The sequence below is a fragment of the Zymoseptoria tritici genome, chromosome 19, assembly GCF_000219625.1.
Source record: "Zymoseptoria tritici IPO323 chromosome 19, whole genome shotgun sequence".
In the NCBI taxonomy this organism is placed as follows: domain Eukaryota; kingdom Fungi; phylum Ascomycota; class Dothideomycetes; order Mycosphaerellales; family Mycosphaerellaceae; genus Zymoseptoria; species Zymoseptoria tritici.
Window position 1 is genome coordinate 55,748 of NC_018200.1, and position 19,150 is coordinate 74,897.

The 19,150-nt window shown below is 52.6% G+C and overlaps 5 protein-coding genes across 5 annotated transcripts; 3 read left to right on the plus strand and 2 right to left on the minus strand.

Moving 5' to 3' along the window:
* Positions 1 to 1,671: 1,671 nt before the first annotated feature.
* MYCGRDRAFT_27948 (uncharacterized protein) lies at positions 1,672 to 2,082 on the plus strand (the record flags this gene model as incomplete). The annotated part of the gene is made up of 1 exon (XM_003846944.1): positions 1,672 to 2,082. A coding segment is annotated over one exon (411 nt), but the record flags the coding sequence as incomplete, so codon positions are not given.
* A 1,354-nt stretch (positions 2,083 to 3,436) lies between these two features.
* On the plus strand, positions 3,437 to 4,442 carry MYCGRDRAFT_97925 (uncharacterized protein; the record flags this gene model as incomplete). The annotated part of the gene is made up of 3 exons (XM_003846945.1): positions 3,437 to 3,570; positions 3,766 to 3,776; positions 3,898 to 4,442. 3 exons carry the CDS (start codon positions 3,437 to 3,439, stop codon positions 4,440 to 4,442), a joined length of 690 nt encoding a protein of 229 aa, XP_003846993.1.
* Positions 4,443 to 11,996: 7,554 nt separating this feature from the next.
* On the minus strand, positions 11,997 to 12,410 carry MYCGRDRAFT_97926 (uncharacterized protein; the record flags this gene model as incomplete). The annotated part of the gene is made up of 1 exon (XM_003847018.1): positions 11,997 to 12,410. The coding sequence occupies one exon, from the start codon at positions 12,408 to 12,410 to the stop codon at positions 11,997 to 11,999; it is 414 nt and encodes a 137-aa protein (XP_003847066.1).
* Positions 12,411 to 13,884: 1,474 nt separating this feature from the next.
* Positions 13,885 to 14,082, minus strand: MYCGRDRAFT_31070 (uncharacterized protein; the record flags this gene model as incomplete). The annotated part of the gene is made up of 1 exon (XM_003847017.1): positions 13,885 to 14,082. A coding segment is annotated over one exon (198 nt), but the record flags the coding sequence as incomplete, so codon positions are not given.
* Positions 14,083 to 16,603: 2,521 nt separating this feature from the next.
* Positions 16,604 to 19,150, plus strand: MYCGRDRAFT_97928 (uncharacterized protein; the record flags this gene model as incomplete). Its single annotated transcript, XM_003846946.1, has 5 exons — positions 16,604 to 16,782; positions 16,921 to 17,102; positions 17,465 to 17,628; positions 17,684 to 18,017; positions 18,864 to 19,150. The coding sequence occupies 5 exons, from the start codon at positions 16,604 to 16,606 to the stop codon at positions 19,148 to 19,150; spliced, it is 1,146 nt and encodes a 381-aa protein (XP_003846994.1).

Here is a 19,150-nt window from a genome sequence, read left to right on the forward strand (position 1 = left end):
TCCCCACGATGAAGGTCACGATAACATTGATGCGCTCGGACGCCTTGCTCTGCGCCATCAGGTAGACGCGCTCCCTTATGGAGGAGGACATGGCCGCGACGTCCAACAAGGTCGTGTTCGTGTTCACGTCTGCGCTCGCGACGGAAATCGCGCTCCTCTCCACATCTATGCTGTTGGGGTCCTTCTCGTCGGCCTTTCCCACGACCTCAACAACTTGATTATATCCGTGTCCTGACATTCAGACACCATCGATTTGCCTCTGCAGCCTCGACAATATGCTGCCATATTCCAGATGTACAGCTTCTTCTCGGCCCAAGTGTTCCACCTGAAGTCGATTTTCTGCTTTCTGTGCTCCTCCCATCTCCTCTGTCACGCGATCGAATGTCAAGTGCTACCCTCCCGTGCTTCCTTTGCAGATCAACCACACTTTGCTTCTCATCTTGGCACTCTTGTTGGAACTCGAGGACTTCGATTCGTGCTCATTCGAGGTCGCTCGTCACTGCACGCCTCTGGGAGTGGATTCGCGGTTTGTTCTCCTCGGCAGGCTCCGGAAAGCGTGTCTTGTACGACGCAAGGTTCTTTGCGACAGCACATTGGTGTGTGCCTGGCCATCGAAATTCGATCGCATCGTTTCATTTTGGTAGGTATCGGCGGCCTGGGCGCCAACTGTCGTGTCGCGGCGACTCGTTGAGGGTGAGGGTCGGTCGCCTGCTGAGGAGTAGCGAGGGCGCGTTGAGGTTCGCATAGATAGGTCGCTCAAGCGGAGTAGAAGTTCGAGGACCAGGCACCAATCCCTGCGGAGATTGCCCTAGCCGATGCGGGAATCGACCAGGATATATATTTGGAGGCGCTAATCCCCTTCGGGGGCACCTTGGCATGATGGCACTCAACATCCTGATGGCGATGCAACGAAGCGCCTTCGCGTCGTCGACGGTGGTGCATGCACGTAGCAGCATCATCATCGTCAAATCACATCGCCAAGCGCATCAGTTGAGAATGTCCTCTCTCTTATCATCAGCAGAGTCGGAGCATGACTTCGATCAATATCTCCCAGACGAATCGTCCGACTGGTCGAGCGCGTCTCTCTCACTGCCTGCGTCCAACTCTTCACATGCGCTGGGCGAAGACGCGTGGACGAGACTCACAAGACTGCCACAGGACCCGAGCGCCCCTCCAGGCGAATACTTCGAACCGACGTCGCCGCCATCGGCCGGACAAGCTGGCACACCCCTCCCCATCTCTTCCTCGGTCGACTTTCCATCTGGGCATGGAAAGTGAGGTAGGTATCCTTTCCTGCTCCTTCCACATCGACAACCGTCCGGCCGGTCACTTCCTCCAATGTGTTCACTTCCACATTGAACTTCCACCTCCACCTTCAACTTCGAAACCTCCACCTTCAACTTCCCACCTCCACCTTCAACTTCTCACCTTCAACTTCCACTCCGACCTTCAACTTCCACTCCGACCTTCAACTTCCACTCCGACCTTCCACTGGAAACTTCAGCCTTCCTTCATCCACCACATGCCTTCCTCACTCGAAGCATCGGTCATCGACCGCGCCGACCGCGCCGTCATCCACCGCGCATCTCGTGCTCCGAGGTCAAGCTTTCCGGCAGGATATGCGTTGGCTGCATCAACTGACTCGCGCATAGTGAGTGTTTCACCAGCGACATCGTCACTATCGACGTCGGACCACCACACGACAAGCAGACCTTTAGTGTCCATACGGATCTTCTGTGCTACTACTCCGGGTACTTCAAGGCCGCCCTACGAGGGCGATTTATCGAAGCGAGGACAAAGCACATTAATCTTCCCTCGAACGAGATCGACGTCTTCACAGCGTTTGTGCACTGGATCTATACTCGCATCCTACCCGGGCCAGACGAAGATGCAGCTATCGCGACGCTCAGCCAGCTATGGGTGTTCGGCGATCAACGCCAGATCCCGCTCCTCCAGAACGAAGCAATTGATCAGATTGCACGAGCTGCCTCGAAACAAGGACACATACCAAAGGCGTTCGTGCCATACGTCTACTGCTACACGACATGCAACTCACCACTGCGCCGTCTGGCCATCGACCTAGTGTGCAAGGGATGTCCTCGGGGTTTGTCCGATTTCTTCGAAAAATGGGACAAACAGATGTTGATCGACCTCGCGGAAGCTCACATGTCGGATCCAAGAGTGGGACTTATTGCGGGACAGAGGGTGCGGCACATGGACTACTACGTCGAGGATCAAGGACAAGATCCCGCAGGAGTGAGTGAGGATCGGTCGAACTGAGTCGAGGAGATGGTGATCACAGGAGATGGACAGGCCATGGAAGGGTACGGATATCGACATTTGTATGAGCCGAGCATGGAGTTTCCGACGTCGTGTGGCGACGGCGGACTCAAGGACGGCGGCGGAGACTGATGCGAGGATTTGGCGAGCAGTACGGTTCTTGCGGTGCTTGCAGGACTTGTCTGATTCTGCGGAAGTGAGGATTTTACCTAGGTCATGGTTCGGAGCTTGGAGCTGGCTGGCTTTGTGGAATGGCAGAGCGTCCGCGGGACATGGTCCAGTCCAGGAAGAACTTTGTGTCACTTGCCCTGTGAAAGAGGATGATCCTCGCCGCGAAAGGAATGCATGTTTCTGAAGAGTCGTTCAACGTTGCAAAGTAAAGTCAAGCGCTTGTTACCCGCGATCCGATCATTCTGTCCAGTCATCATTCTGGCGCCGGGATTTTGCGGATTCCAGACGTTTGGGCAAGGGCAAGGCAGCCGAGTTCCGAAACCGAAACCGAGCTCCGAGCATTTCAAACCCGACACGATCATTCACCACGACATGACCCGACACAATCATCCACCACGACATGACATGACTATTCACCGCGACTCGACCCGACCCGACACGACACGACACGATCCTCACCTCGAACACTAACAACGACTGCCGCTCATCCACACGATCCTCACCCCGAACACTGACAACGACTGCCGCTCATCCCTACTCACCGTCCAAGCGACCTCATTCCAGCAAGACGAGGAAGATGAGGAAGATGAGATCAGGAGGGAGCATGTTCGTGGCGGGTGACATGTTGGAAGCAGAGCACGTACACAAATACACTCCACCATGCCACAACATCACCAACGAGATCCGATCTCGCAGAAAAAGACAGCACACCGTTCTTGCATTGTTACTGGCAACATGAATGATGGAGGAATCGGCGGATGTTTCTGCTTTGCTTGCCTGCGATAAGAAGACGGCCTCGTTACACAACGACGAGTCTGCCAGCCCTGGTCAACTTCACTCCTGTCGGACTGACCTGACAGCTTCATCTCGCATAGATACTTGTCTGCGCAAATGGACAGCTTTATCTCGAATGACTTTATCGCTTTAGGAGTGGACGGTTTTCATTTCCTCGACGGCGCCAAAATGGACCAGCTCCAACTCCTCGATGACCAGATGGACGGAAGTTTTTCCGGACCTTGGCGCATCGATTCGCTTCTGGGCTGAGACCAATCAGGTGTCCAAAGAGTGTTGGCCGTTGCGAGCTCGTCACCATCTCTGGCATTGCTACCCGGTTCGTATGTGCGATTGTGATGGATGTGTTGGAGCGGGTGATGAGCTGCGTGTACCCGTCACATCTCCAACCTGAAGCTCGTCGCCTTGGGAAGACTCGCTCCGGCAGCCGCAAGGTTATTCGTCACAGCAACGTTGGGGTGGAGAAAGTCATTGGGTGAGTCTTTGTACTTCGACTCGTGAATACATGCTAACGTGCCACAGGCCCGCCCGCCGTAAGACCGTTGCTAGCGCAGTCCCTGCCGCCGTCCCTGCTGCTCCTCAACTTCGCTCGTTCTCCCGTTCGCCTACCGTTCAGTCGGATGCAGAAGAGGAGTCCATAGGAGTCCATTCGAGGGGATGAGTTCGTCCAGGATGATGAGGAGGAGACCCGCCCGGTGAAGAAGTCTGCGCCGGTGAATGATTCTACATTGGCACGGGGAAGCCGCCGTGTCTCTCCCCGACACTTCATCAAGGCCAAGCTCGCCGCCATCGCAAAGAAGAACGTGCTACGAATCACGGACTCTCGCGTCGCAGACATCGTGGCCGAGTCCAACAGAAACGTCATTCACCCCGCCGACACCGCGATGCAGCATCTCCTGATGCTGCACCACCACGCCAAGGCTATCAACAACACCGAGCTCACCACCCGCGCCGACGACTTCAGCCAGAGCGGAGCCAGCGACTTCAGCCATACCGAACAAGCCGACTCCGCATCGTCGCACAATTGTCAAGCAGGCACAGCGCCTGAAGAACGTCGAAAGGGCCTGTTTGCTCCTGTTCAAGGCCAGTGCGGAGCACATCGATGTGCTTGGTCGGCTGGCCCAGTCCAACAACGGCGGCACCTACTAGACCGCTCTTGGGACGCATGGGATTTGGCATTGGGCGTTGGTCGAGATTGAAGAAGCGATCAGAGTGATCACGAGAATGGGGTACACCAGGTATTGGCGATGAATTGAGATCGAGCGCAAAGGAAGGCAGAATTCAAGAAAAGAATGCATCCAAGAATCGAGCTTCAGGGTGTGTAACCGTGTTCAGATTTTGAGATGGAGCTGAGCATGGGTATTCACAGCCCCATCTCAATGACAGCGACTAGCCACTTTCCAGCGCAGTCTGTCAAGACAGCGACTAGCCTTGCGCCAGTCTGTCGACCTGCGATACCGTTAACCCTCGCAGCAGGTTCCTCGAGACGCCCCTACCTCGAGTCTGTCGATCACAGACCAAGGAACAACACGGGTCCATATCACTCAGAATGGCCGTGCCAATGCACTCAGGCATTGGAGCGGTGCACTCAGGCACCGCGTGGACAGCGTGAGAGACATAGTCATGCGGACGCGCAGCGACGATTGTCCACCTCATCGCATCACCGCTGGCAGTCGACAACTGTCACCTCCGGATTTACGACTCTCAATCCTCGTTCCGGCCACACCGACACCAACACGTGCTTGTGAGCGGAGCTCAGCACCCTTCAGGGAGACCAAAACACCTGACTGTACACCGACACCGACTGCGCTGCGGCGCATACACCAACATCGAGAGCAGCCGCATCTGCTTTACCAACTGCCAGTGAACTCAGCGAGCTCGTGAGCTCACCAACACACCGACACTGGATCACTTAAGATCACCGAAGCGCCTCAGTGGACCGCTGTGGGCTTCCCAACACTGACACCAAGAGCAGCCTCATCTGCATTACCAACTGATCGACCGCCGCGCCAGCCATCGCACCGACCGTCGCTCCACCACCTCATCCTTCACCACCGGTCGCTCTACCGGTGCCTCAGAAGCCACGAACTCTGCGCTCGCGACAGCGCACCAATCCCCAGCAGCTTCAAGCGCTCGCTGTCACCACCCTCACCAACTCCGACTCCGAACGCCTTCACACGACCGTCCTTACCAGCTGCGCGAATCACCAGCTACACCGACATCGCCGTGATATTGCCAGACGCCTCATCAGCCATGAGCGTCTCAGGAATCAAGCAGTGCTTCCGAGTTAATCTCAGCACCTTCAGGACGACCCATTCCCTGACTGGAACATCACCGAATCAGCGCACCGAAGCGCTCTGGAATCAGTGCCCTTTGCTCACGCCATCGCACCAAACCCAGCTGCCACCCTCACTGGCACCTACTACCAGCAAGAGCAATGGATATAATGGCCTCACTGGCAGACAGCTCACGGCTGAGTCATGAAAACTTCATGGTGTTTCCAGCCTTCTCATTGGCAAACCATTTGACACCGGATTCAGCGTTTCCAGAATCCGCACGAGCCGTTTGCGCAGGTTTCAGATCTGCGACCAGCCGTTCTTAGGTCCAAACCAGCCGCCAGCTTCCTTCCTTCCTTCCCCTCTGCGTCGATTGCTCGACACACCGTTGTCGCATCGACACGATCTCTTCACCGGCGTGTTCCCCTCCTGTTTCTCGACGAGCTCGATGTCGCTTTGATTTGGCTATAGCAGCACCACGAGGACGTGGTACCTGAAGGAGGGAGCATGTGTGACGGCCCATCGTTATTGCTGCCTCTGGCACCGTCACCTCTTTATATAGCGGTCCTTCCGACCTTCTTCTTAACACTCTTGATCGAACTTCTTTAGTCCTTGAACGTGTCTCTTATTTGAGCCGTGACAACAAGTTCGATTCGTCCACAATGAAACAACCGCCTGACACTGGTTTGATGCCAATTCAAACCCTCGCCCACAAGATCCAGAGTCCAGCTCGGCAAGACCTCCTCCATGACGCCTCTCTCGACCTTTATGAGCGCCAAGTCATTCCATCCTCCGTCTCGCACTCGACAACAGCCACGGAGCTTCAGCTCATTCCCTCCGAACCTCGCATCCGACGACAACAACAACATGGTCGCCTGCCTCACGTCTCCGTCGACTGAACGATCTCGATCAGTGCCGCAGAGACTGCCCGCGACCAAATCTTGATGAACTCCAACCGCGGGCGTGTGTCCTGGGAACACCGGCAACGAAGATTCATCCGTCGTGCAAGGCCACCATCAGCGCAAGCAGACACTACGGTGGTATCGCGTATCCGACAGTTCGACGAGTCACTCACAACTTCATACCTTCACAGGTGCGCACACCTGTTGAACGAAAAAGATGCAGGATGAAACAACAAAAGGCGAGGGAGAGGGACCAGGTTTACGGTCCAGTGGAGGCAGGCTACAAGTCGAGGATTGAGGAAGACATACGAAAGAACAAAACACCCATGAGTAACGAGGGACGTGCGTATCGTAAAGTATGTCGCTCAGCTAGGTACTCTCTAGTATTCGGTCATCTCTCTCATGATGCCGAGTACAACAGACGTCTAGGCTAACGGAGTAGGCCTCAGCCGTTAATAGTAGTATAACTGTCTTCTGCCGACGTTCCTCTCTCAGACCTGCCATCTAACGCGGGCTGTGGAAGTCGCACTCAAAAAAAAGGATTCAATCCTCCAATAACACCTCCCAGCCGATTGCACGAAGAGGAAGCTAGCGATTTAAAATGGCGGATTATAGCGAAGAAGGAAAGGCGCAAGGTATAAGCTATCCTACGTTACTTCGATCTGCATTGCCTTCGGATCAGGCTGGCTGCCATGGACAAGCGAAAGACCGGAGGAGACTTTCAAGTCTGAGCGGGACTTTCGAGTTTTTTTGCATGGTCATTTCAGACTTTGTATTCGCGGGCAGGAGGAGGACTTTCTCCGCCATCGGAGGGGAGTGCCCGAGCTAGAGAGTCCTGCATCGCCCGACCAAATGGATCGTGTCGTTTGCTTTGTTGAACAATAAGCGCTTGTAGAGACCATCTCGACATGTTTTCGGCCAAACGGTGTGGTTAGACCGGTGTGGAGTGCTCTGCACGCTTAGGCGAGGAGCTTCGCGCGCGACTCTTCGAGGCGGCATGGGTCCTAGAGGTTCACTTCTACGGGAGGGAGTGTACAGTATAGAAAAATTTGTAGACTTCCATTCCGTTGCTATTCTTCGCGAGCGACTAGGTGCTTAACAAAATGAAACAATGAAGACGTTTAGTCCTTAATAAACTTAGTAGCAAAAGGTTTCTTTAGTCCTAGCTAGGAGAAGTAAATCCGAGCCTTAATTATATACGAAACCTATTTCCTTATTCTTCCTAATATTCGTTATAGTATGTCCTATTCGTACTAGCGACCTAGAGTCTAGTTATAAGTAGCGTAGACCTTAGAAGTCTAAAGAGTAGAGCGTCTTTCTATAAAGCCGACTATAACCTTAGTAATTCTAGTAAATAGTAAATAGAGCATTATAGCGCTTATCGCGGAAGGGATATCGATTATATACTAGAGTAAAAGGGGGAGAGGTCCGGGTATACTAAAAGGTACCTATAGCGATATTCTAAAGAGAGTCGGTCGCGAGTAGATAAGATAGGAGCGAACGGATTATATATAGTAAAATACTATCGGATTTAACGGCGACGTAGAGGAACTACGTTATACTAAGTAGGTCCGACTACTTAGTCTAGTATTAACGCGCCGCGATAAAGTATATACTAATACTAGATTATTTTTGCTTACGAAGTGCCTAGTACATACTCTCCCGTTCGCTTTATTAGCCTAGCCTTACTAGTATAATCGATAATCGATTAACTATAGTAGATACTAGCTCTATAGATAGTAAGACATATAGCGGTAGCTCGATAGCGGTTAGTCCGGTAGCTAATAAATCGATAGCGTATAGTCCGGTAGCTAGAAATTAGCGTAGATAGTCGACGTTAGTAATACCGATAATCTTAGACTACCCGCCGTATTCGTCGGGTAAGGGTAAGATATCGTTAGAAAGAATATTACCTAGCCTTACGAGCTTACCTAAAATATAAGGATGTTTACTATCGCGGCTACCGTTATTATTATTATCGATAATTCCGTCGACTACGAACCGGAAGAACGTAGGTATGCTTTACCCGAGTTTAAGTAATACGCGTACTTTATTACTATCGGGGATATTATCTTCGTCGTTCTCCGCGGTATTACGCTTTAATAAGTAACTAATATCGATCGCGTTAATTTAATATCTATTGTCGCTAGATACCTATACGAGATTATAGTACGGCTCGTCCTACGAGGGGGGGCCGAGCTAATAAATCTCTAGGTCCTACTATAGCTAATTCTTATCCTTCGATAGGAGTCTTAAATTCGGGATAGTACCGATTAAAAGTTAATAGTAGGTCTACTCGAGGTAGGAAAGTATAAATTCTTAACGAACGCCTTAGAAGAGCTTTATATAGGACGTTTAAAGTTAAGAGAGTTGCTTCGCCGAAGCGTACTAAAAGTTTCCGTTTTGCTATCTAGGGCTTACCCGCTCTAACTCTAACTCTAGTATACTAAGACCGATTATTCCTATATTATATATAATTATATATATTGTTCGTAGATCGGGACAGCTATAGATTACCTTATATAGGTACTCGACCCTCGCGACGATAACGACATCCCTATTATCTATCCTATCTAAAGCCTTTCGACGTAGAGCTACGATCTAAAATAGGTCTTCCGACCGAAAAGTTCTAGAAACTATAATAGATAAGTAGTAGAAAGTTATGTTTATCGCTAGGACGCGTTAAAACTCTAACCTATATAACGCTAGTACCTTATAAGTATAATCCCTCTTTCCCGCCTATCCTATCTTTTAAGGCGCGAAATTTGTAGGATAGACCTCTAATAATACGACATCGTAGGAATAAGCGCACATATGTCCTTATTAGCCTTATAGTATTAATATAAGTAGCTTGTACTACTTAGGAAGGCAAAAGACCGTAGTAGCGTCGTATAGTATAACCCCTAAATCTTAGAGGATTTAAATAGCTTATGCCCGCGGCTACTACGACTAAGACCTCTTATTTAGACGAGCGACGACATAGCTCTACCCGTTTATAACCCCGTCCTTATAAATCTATTCCGTACCTATCTAATACTTAATATAGTATCCTATATATCGAATGTCCTTCTTAATTTTCCCTATAATTCTTTACTTCTCTCCTTTAAGTTTACCTAATCGATCGCGAGGATCTATACTATAGATATAATTACTAGGCCTAAATAGGTTCCTAAAACTATAACTCCGTAGCCTTCGATGTTAATATTATAATATTAGAGTAGCGGTAGAGTATCTTTACTATACGCTCTGTTACTCTACGTCTTTAGAACCCTAGATTTATCGTTGTTGTAGGAGGAAAAGTACGTTTAAAGTTAAGAGAGTTACTTCGCCGAAGCGTACTAAAAGTTTCCGTTTTGCTATCTAGGGCTTGCCCGCTCTAACTCTAACTCTAGCATACTAAGACCGATTGTTCCTACACTATGTACAATTATATACATTGTTCGTAGATCGGGACAGCTACAGATTACCTTATATAGGTGCTCGACCCTCGCGACGATAACGACATCCCTATTATCTATCCTATCTAAAGCCTTTCGACGTAGAGCTACGATCCAAAATAGGTCTTCGGACCGAAAAGTTCTGGAAACTACAACAGACAAGTAGTAGAAAGTTATGTTTATCGCTAGGACGCGTTAAAACTCTAACCTGTACAACGCTAGTACCTTGCAAGCACAATCCCTCTTTCCCGCCTGTTCTGTCTTTCAAGGCGCGAAATTTGTAGGACAGACCTCCAATAATACGACATCGCAGGAATAAGCGCATATATGTCCTTGTTGGCCTTGTGGTGTCAACATCACCGCCTTCGGGGCTGAGTTGCTCGTTGGTGATGCATGCCCGAAATGTCCACTGCAGAAGAACGATCCAGTCAGCGCGCACTTCCAGACTTCTTTCAACTGCGCCGAGTCCCAAAATCCCCCCACTTGGCTTCCTCGGAGAAAATTCGGCAACGCTGACTGATTGACACGCAACTGATTAATTTTCAGCGGTAGAGCAATGTGATCAGGACACTGGCGGGCGGTTTTGGCTCCACTACCTACCTCGGCCACCGCCAACGAGTACCCACCACCGCCGCCTCCTCCTCCTCCTCCACCATCGATAGCGACCACAAGGCCGCTCTCCCCGTCCCAGGATCCCTCCTCCGCCTCCCAAACATCGGCGCCGTCACTCCTCATACCGCGCGCTCGGATGGGAGTCGTCCTTGAATGACCTGGAAGACGAGCGAGACGGGAGAAAGAATCCGTTGACGTGTATTCGACACAATGTGCTGGGTATAGAAGGGAAGAAGGAAGTTAAGGTTGATTGAGACCGCAAGGTCGGCGATAGTGTGATATCAAGGGAGGAAGAGTTGGCTGTGAATCAGAACCAAGAGGAGGAGGATGGTTATGAGCAGGATGGTCACGAGGGAAGTGGCAGTGCTGAGTAGAGTAGCAGTGATGAGGATGTTCTTGCCGGATATTACGCAAGTGCGTGCGCAGAATGCCCAGAGTGCGAGAGTTGGGCGCAGGAGTCGTGGAGTCGAAAACCACGGGAGAGGACTCGTCAAATATGGTGAGCATGTGTCAGTCTGTCCCGAGCAAGTAGGAGAACGATTCAAAGCAGGCGCAGAAGCAGAAGCCAACGAGTCGGTTGGTGGAAGGTCTGTATAAGATGGAGGATGCGCAGCACGAGTTTCAGCCTTGATTCCAACAGAGCATCATTCCTCCTCGGCAGGTCAACCACGCTCCATGCCACAATAGCTCTCAGGACAACACGACCTTCCCGATCCGAGCTCCAAGCTGAGCTATTACACACCACCTACCAGCGTGGGAGACGCGCAACACCATACTTGCATATTCCACAGCCCAGAAGAGAAACTTGCCAACCAAGCCTCGAGGCCAACCTCTCCCAGCTTCGCGAAGGAAATGCTCATCTCCAACCCACCCTCCAGCACACCAACGAAAAGAACGTGGATCTGCAGACTCGGTCAGAGTGACATCTCAAACTTCGGTTGGAATAGCTCGACTTGGAAAACCTACGACACTTGCCCCCCTCGGTAATGATGATGATGATATTCCTTTTGCCGAACCCCATCGCAGGCCCGCTCTGAAAACCAAACCCCCCCCCCCCCCAAAAAAAAAGGATTGGGCCACGGCCAGCTTGTTCCGGACTCCTGCTCGAGTAGTGAACGAAAAAAGAAAAGGAAAAAGGAAAAGAAAAGGAAAAAGCACCAGCATGAGAATTTCTGTGATTGTGTGATACAATTCGATTTTCCCACCTCGTTGTCCCCAACTTCGCCGGTCCGCCATTCCTCTTACTTCTGTTCTCTCATTGCTCCAGTCTCAAAACATTAGGGTTTCCGCATGTCTTCCAACCGCTCCAACGTGCCCGCCCGCCGCGCCGATTCTTCCATTTTTCGAAAGGTCTGTTGTAGCGTTGCCGTCTTATCGTCCCTCCTATCGTGATCATAATCTTTCAGTTCCGGCGAGCCCAACGCACCCAGGACTCTGCATCGTCGCTGCTGCTGTTGTTTTTTTTTGGGACCCGCCGCGGTGATGTCGCCGGTGGTGGTGGTGGATGCCCTCTCACGCTGATTGATCTAGTCGAATGATGCCCTCTCACGCAGTTCCCAGCCAGATGCAGTGATGCTCTGAAGCACGTTCAGCGCCTCGTCCAACAACCTATTCGCTTCGAGGAAGGGCGGTAGTGCCTTCTTGCTCGTGTTGCGGATAGCTCTCATCCTATCCCTCTCCTTCTCCGATCGTGAGGACGAAAGTCCCCGTTCGACGTCCTTGGCGAACAAGTTGCAGACCATTTCGGCAAGATCGGCCAATGCCTTTCTCCTGTCTCGGGTGAGCGGTACTTTGACCAATCTGGCGAGGTGAGTCTGGCAGATTGTGGCTGTGTTTCCGAGGTCGGTGAGCAGAGAGATGTGAGAAGCGGCAAAGGAGGTGAGAATGGAGTTCAGGTGGGCGATCTGGTCGTTGAGGGTGGCAAAAGTCGGGTCGGGCATTGCCAGGCATGGTAAAAGAGGGAAAAAGAGCTTTGGACGGAAAAATATCCAGGACGCCGACGCGGCATATCTTGGAGTCGATGGCGATGGAATTGATATGAGAGGTAATGTTGACGGCCTGTTGTGCGGCGACAAGCGATTCGGAGCTGGAGCGGTCGAGGAGGAGGGAGATGTTCCTGCGTTGGATTGGATTAGTACATACAATGACAAGATCGAGGAATGAGAGGACGAGGAGATGAAGCGGACAATGACATACCACATCCCTTCCGCTAATGCAAGTCCCATAATTGCCAGGTTCTCATTGACTGTATTGACCCTTGGTGGCGAAACGGGGACAGGACATGCCCACCCGGAGCCATCTTTTTCCCGAGCTTTTCGAAACCGGGGGTACTGAAACGGGTTTCGGGAAACGTTCGCTGTCAACTCCACAAATTCACATGCGGCCAATTTAGCGCGGACCTGCCATTGCATGGTGTCGGTAAGGAGTTCCAGCGCAGAGCTCATGGGGTAGGCGGCAGTGATGAGGACGTCAATTGGCTGGTGGGTTAAAGGCGTGCTGCGCCGACAGAAGGCCACGAGGAAGGTGATGGCGATGGAGATGATGCCGAAGATGGCGATGTGACAGCACGAACAACCATGATATCCGGAGGATGAGGAAGATCGCTGACGGGTGGGCGGCACGTGCGAATCGGATTTTTGATCTTGCAGCGGCGTGTCGCGAAGTGGAGAGTGCGGAGTTTTCGGTGCTGGATGTGGCAGTTTCCGAGAGGATTTCCCGGTCTTCTTCAGGCTTCTTGTTGGTGTGGTGCGGTTGGTGGCTGGTCATGGTTGGTGTGGTTATTGGTTGGTGTGGTGAGCACTCGCCGACCTTTTGGTTAGTGTTGGTTAGAGTCGCTCGCCACCTGGTAACCAGCCGGAAACAGGTCCGCAGCCAATCGGACGAGGGCAGCGAGGTCGAAGTCTATAAAGGACGAAGCCAAACACCGAGCTGGCATCGATGCTGACCGGGAACAGGCCAGAACGACGTCGTCCAACCTACCCAAAACGTATCCTTTTGGCCCCCAAATTACTTACGTAATTTGGTGGTATACCACTGGTGCAGTTGGTGGGGACTGCCCGACCTGTTGGTTGGTGCTGGTGAGGACCGTTTTGCCATTGGTAACCAGACCAACAAGAAGCCTGGTCTTCTTCTTCTCCTCCTTCACGACCGGAGGTTTGACTTGTTCCGTAGGTGCAGCGCACTCTTTCACCGCGTCCTTTTTCCGAATTGTCTCCCGAACGTCCTTCTAAGCCTTCTTCTACTCCGTCTTACGGGCTATCTTCTAAATCTTAATATATTACGTCCGTTTAAACGACGCTATCTTATAGATCGCGCCCTAGATCTATAACCCTAACTAGCGTAGGCCCTTAAGCTAGAGCTAGAGTTGCTCTTAATAGACGTCGTAGTCGGTCTCGGGAGAGTCCTCACGGGGGAGGTTTGATGGCGGCGGGTGGTGTTGAAGATGGGACGGCTGCGGTGGGTGGTGTTGAGGTAGATTCTGCTGCGGTGGGTGGTGTTGAGGTGGATTCCGCTGCGGTGGGTGGTGTTGAGGTGGATTCCGCTGCGGTGGGTGGTGTTGAGGTGGATTCCGCTGCGGTGGGTGGTGTTGAGGTGGTTTCCGCTGCGGTGGGTCGTAAGGATTGTACTGCATCGGCGAATGTCTACGACCAAGTCCCGGCGACGAGGGCTGATGGCCGATGAGTCCATGATCCTTCTTCTTCTCCTTCGTCTTCTCCTTCGTCTTCTTCTTGACGGGAGACTGAGATGCAGATCGGTTCTCCAACTCCTGCATCTTGCCCCGTATCTGATCCGAAATTTCCCTCGCCGACTTGAGGGTGCGTGGCGTAACCGGGGTCCCGGGCCGATGATCTGGGTCGGGTGTGGTTGGGCGGTCGATTTCCATGGTGGGCGGAGGTGGATGAGCGTGAGCGTGAGCGTGAGGGGAGAGGGAGAGGAAGAGGCATGTGATGTCGGTGGCATTCGTCTTTTATGATGATTGTTGGCGGTCTTTTTTATCTATGCGAGTGGACGTTCTGTTGCAATCAGTTCTGCTCAATCCAGCATTTGCAACAAGCAGCGAAGCAACCATACCAAACCAAAGCAACAGTACACCGAAACTTCCTGCGACACTATAGCGGAGACAACCTGCACCATTCTGCCTTTCGACGAAACATACCACTTCGCCGCCATCGATGCCTGTGCCAGCAAAGAGGGCCGAAACGAGGCAGTCAAGTGAATCGAGACACAGAAGCTGCGTGATGGAAAGAATTTGACACTCTCATCCTGCCAGGTCCGTCGAATGAGTGAAACTCGGTTCTTGGAATCCACAACAATTTTTGCGCGAACTTTCAACGCTAGGCAGGAGATGCTGCTCAGCTCCGGCTGCTCTCTCAGATGGCCCTCGAAGCCTGTACGTCTATGACCTGTTGCGTCTCGCGCAAGACCTTGGCCAGAGACTATGTTCGATACTGCAGCCGACTCGGGCTGAGGGTTCGTTCCTTCACGACCACTTCCCGCTCGCAATTGATGTCCGGTGTGCTATCGTCCTTGAGCTCAATTCCACCAAGCCTGACCGTAGATCCACCTTCACCCTCTTCTTGATCGCGCCTTGTAGCTCAATCTCCAAGCCCAGCACTCGTTCGTTCCCAAAGGTCCAGATTGTTCGACCATGCCGCCAGCCTCAGATCCGGATCAGCACATAGGCCTGCCGTAGAACTCGTCCTCCACCACCAAGTGACTGCCCGACAACCTCAAGTAGGGGTTTGACGATGATGTCGTCCGGACCATACAGCTGTTACGGGTTGAGACATGCAGCGGAGGGGCACGCTTTTCGCGGAGGATGCGGAGGATGCGCTCGCACGATTCGATGGTGCCGAAGATGACGAGCGCAAGGCGGGTATGGCAGGAGAAGGAAAAGTTCCGAGTTGACGTGCAGCAATGGCCTATATACACCGACGTCAGACCTCGCATTGCGATGTACCCCAAGATCTTATACCATGTTTTCATACCATGTTTTCATACCATGTTTTCGCCGTTGCTACATCCATGCTGATCGGGCGTAGGCAAAGCGGAGGTTCAGCCTGCGGCGGCGAGGACGAGAAGGTCGATAGTATGGGCGGACATTGTAAGCTGAGGTGCTTGGTCGGTCGGTAGCCAAGTGTATGCTAGAATAAGGTAGATGAATGGTAGTTGAGGTGTATCTGCCCAAGTCGAGGTCGGCAAGTCGGGCGTTCGTCAAGGAAAGTTGAGCCGTCGGCCTCAGCTCCGCTCTCCCATCAATTCTCATCAATTCTTTCAAGGACTGTCAAACCTTGAGGTCGTCCCATTCCATGCCCGGCTCCGAGAAGTCACTGCCCTGGCTCATACCCCGGCAAGGTCGATACTTGACCGACTCCAGCACCACCTCCACTCGGCTCCCTGGCCTCGACACTGCACTTCCCGTCATCCAGATCGGCACAAGCGTAGTCAGCACGATACGGCGCAATCCTCAAATGCATTGCTGGTCGGCCTCAATCTCGTGCTTATCAGGCTCGGCGTATACTCCAGACGACCTTGTATACCTTACGCAGACTCTTCCCTCGTGCTGGAGCCCTTCAGGAGGCCACACTGCAACGAGCACATGTCGATTCGGAGTTGAGTCGACCTACGCAACACCAGCTCAAATGCGAATATGGCTACCTCGAGTCGACTTGCGCAAGATGGCTGGCGAGTCGACTCACGGAACACGGCGGCCGTCGAGTCGAGCATCAAAGCCCATGCTATACAAATCCTAGCATAGAAGGCTTGATTTTCCTAGAAACCCTCGACCTCTGACTTTCTCTTTCATCTCGCTCAATCTCTGCATACCAACCACCTCACGTGGCCTCTGCATAGCAGCCTTCCCCTACCTTCTCTTTCATCTCACCCAACCTCTGCATACCAACCACCTCACTTGGCCTCTGCATAGCAGCCTTCCCCTACCTGATCCCTTGACCTACCAAGCCAAGCGAAGCCCTTGCAGTACAAATTTCGGTGTGGGAGGCTTTACTTTACCTGGAAGTTTGTCATTCGAGGTGTGTTTTGTCTCTCCATCGCGTCGACGTTTTGACACTCTGCAAAGTTTTCCAGTGGCATGGTCGGTAGAGAGTCTGAGAGAAGCCATCTCAGTCACCCCATGCCCGCCCGCCCCTCGCTGAAGCTGAGGTGGTCCAGCAGTCAGGGCTCGGGCAGAAATCGGATGAAGCCGAAAAGCGTTACGATAGAGCGGCCGACACCAGACTCGCGGAGAAACGCCAAGGTCCTGTCGAAGAAGCTGATGGCACTGGGGACGATAGGCTTGGTGAACAGGCCAGCGTACGTGTTGCAAAGATCAGCGGTGACTGTAGCGACTTGTGCGTCGGAGGCCGCACAATAGGACAGGACACTCAGGTCGAGGATGCGCGCAAGGATCTGCTGAAGGAGGAGGAACCCAAGCACAATATCGATGTGCAGTTCGAGAGCTTGCAAGCAAGCGGAGCTGGAGAAGGAGCAGAAAGCTGCCGTCCGAGCTGCTCAGCGCGCCGAGAGGAAGGCGAATGCTGATAATGAAGCGGCGGAGTTGCGCGAGAAGCTCGTGAAGGAGAGGAGAAGGGGCATGTTAAAGCTGAGAGGGCGGTGCAGAAGGCTTCGGACGAGTACGAAGCACAGAGCGCAACCCTGGACGACAAACTCGGCCACTTCCGGGAAAAGCCAAGGTTCAAGGGGATGAAGATATTGGAGTTACGGCGCAGGAGAGATCACACGAGGGACTGGACTGCCTGAACTGGCACTGCCTGAAACGATGCGCCCATACCTTCTTGCGAATGGGTAGGATTCAAGGCAATCGTCGTCACAAGAACGGCTAGAAAGGTAATTGCTACACAGACGGTGAATAAGAGCATGGGTGGAAGGCAGTTGGTTCTCTACCTCCTACAACCGCGACCACGTCTGCTGGAAAAGCAGCTATGGGATCGCACCTCTGCTACCTAAGCAACACCATTGCCTACTAATGTCGCAGACGACACCGAAGGCGCCGCCCCAGATCGATATCAGACCAGCGTGCATGTTCGCAAAACATACAAGGATGTTCCTCTTACGAGCAACTGCGATACCGACGATGATGACAATATCGATCCGCAACCTCATGCCCACCACGCCGCCTGCATCGACGGCGCATTGCACGTTAGCCCTCCCCTAAATGGCGACACACCTTCCTGAGTTGCTGAGGCGGCAACAGGATTATACTAGACATCCTTCTCGCCGGTTACAAGTCTTCAGGAGTACTTTTGCAAGCAGTTCCGGCACCGCATATCCCCTCCGCCGCGAGACGCATCTTCTCAAGACTGTGCTAGCATTGCAAATCATGCCTCCCACCGAGCAGATCATCTTCGAAGCCAAGCAGCGGCCGATGCCTCATAGCAAGCCCAAACGTCCATCCACCGTCGTCAACGACAAAGGCTACGTGGCCACCCGCGGTTTAATCGTCCCTGGCAGATCGTCCTCTAAATCCTCTCTCGAAAGCATAGCGGGATCCTCCATCACAACATCAATCAGCCCATCCGAACTCTCAGGTACGCCATCTTGATTCTCGTTCAACTCGATTAGAGGTCGTTTGGGCCTGGCCTTTTCCACCACTGCTCGGAGCATAAATCATGCCAGGCCACATTTTTCTCCGCATTGGCCGGATGGCTCCGGAAGCCAGCTCTCTCTTCGTTTCGTGATTCGGTGACGACGACTCGTGGGGTTGAAAAGCTGTTCAAGCTCTGCTACTGCTGCCCCTTCCGCTCTCGATGTCGTTTTCAAAAGATGTATGCGTGGCCGCCTGCATAGCTGTAATGCTTTCCGGAGGAGATTCGGTCAACATACATCCGAGAAGCATCGATAAGCCCTTGGACGGCGTGCGATCCTCCTGTAGACGGGTGCGGAGGTCTCTTGGCAATCCGACTTCTCCGTCGTGGACCGGCGACTTGAACGGATCGCCGGGTGATCCGGCAAAAAGTTGATGAGCTTGGACAGCCGGCAATGATTGCTATGCTGAAGCAGCTCCATCGACATGGCTTTTGACAGCAGCAATACTCCAGGTCTTCCCCGAGTACATTCCAAGCGATCGCGTGGACCCATTAGTTCGCTCAAGCCGGCTCGTAGCGCATTTTTGCTAGCTCGAGCGTTCAATTCACTCCACTTATCGACTGGACTGGCCCTTCGGAAGTTTGAGTACATGCAATGCCAGTATCCCGTCGGTCGCAAACGGCCGTCTCCTAGTTTCCGTTGCGACCAAGGCCCTCCATGCAACTAAGAGATATCCATTGCTGCATGTCCTCCCTGCAATAGGTAGTACCTCCAACCGCCGCCGCTGATCTGGCCCAGCTGGAGAAGGTGGAGTGCGAGGACCAGACCAACATTTCAGACCATACCAGGAAGATGGAGGGCGGATGATGAGTTTGCGATGGCGGTGTGGGAGGAGGAGGAGGAGCGGCGGCGCCGCAATGACAGGGAGGATCCGGGAAGCAAATCCAGCAGGGCTCGTGACGTTCCAGGTGCCGATGCCGATGCCGATAAGAGTCCTGGCGCTCCCACTCCGGAGACGGGTATCATCGCCAGCCTGAGATCAATCGACTTCAGCTTGACGATCAACGTCTGGCGCGGCCTGAACAAATTCGAGAGCACGTCCCTCGTCTCCCTTGCCGTCCGAGATCTCGACTAA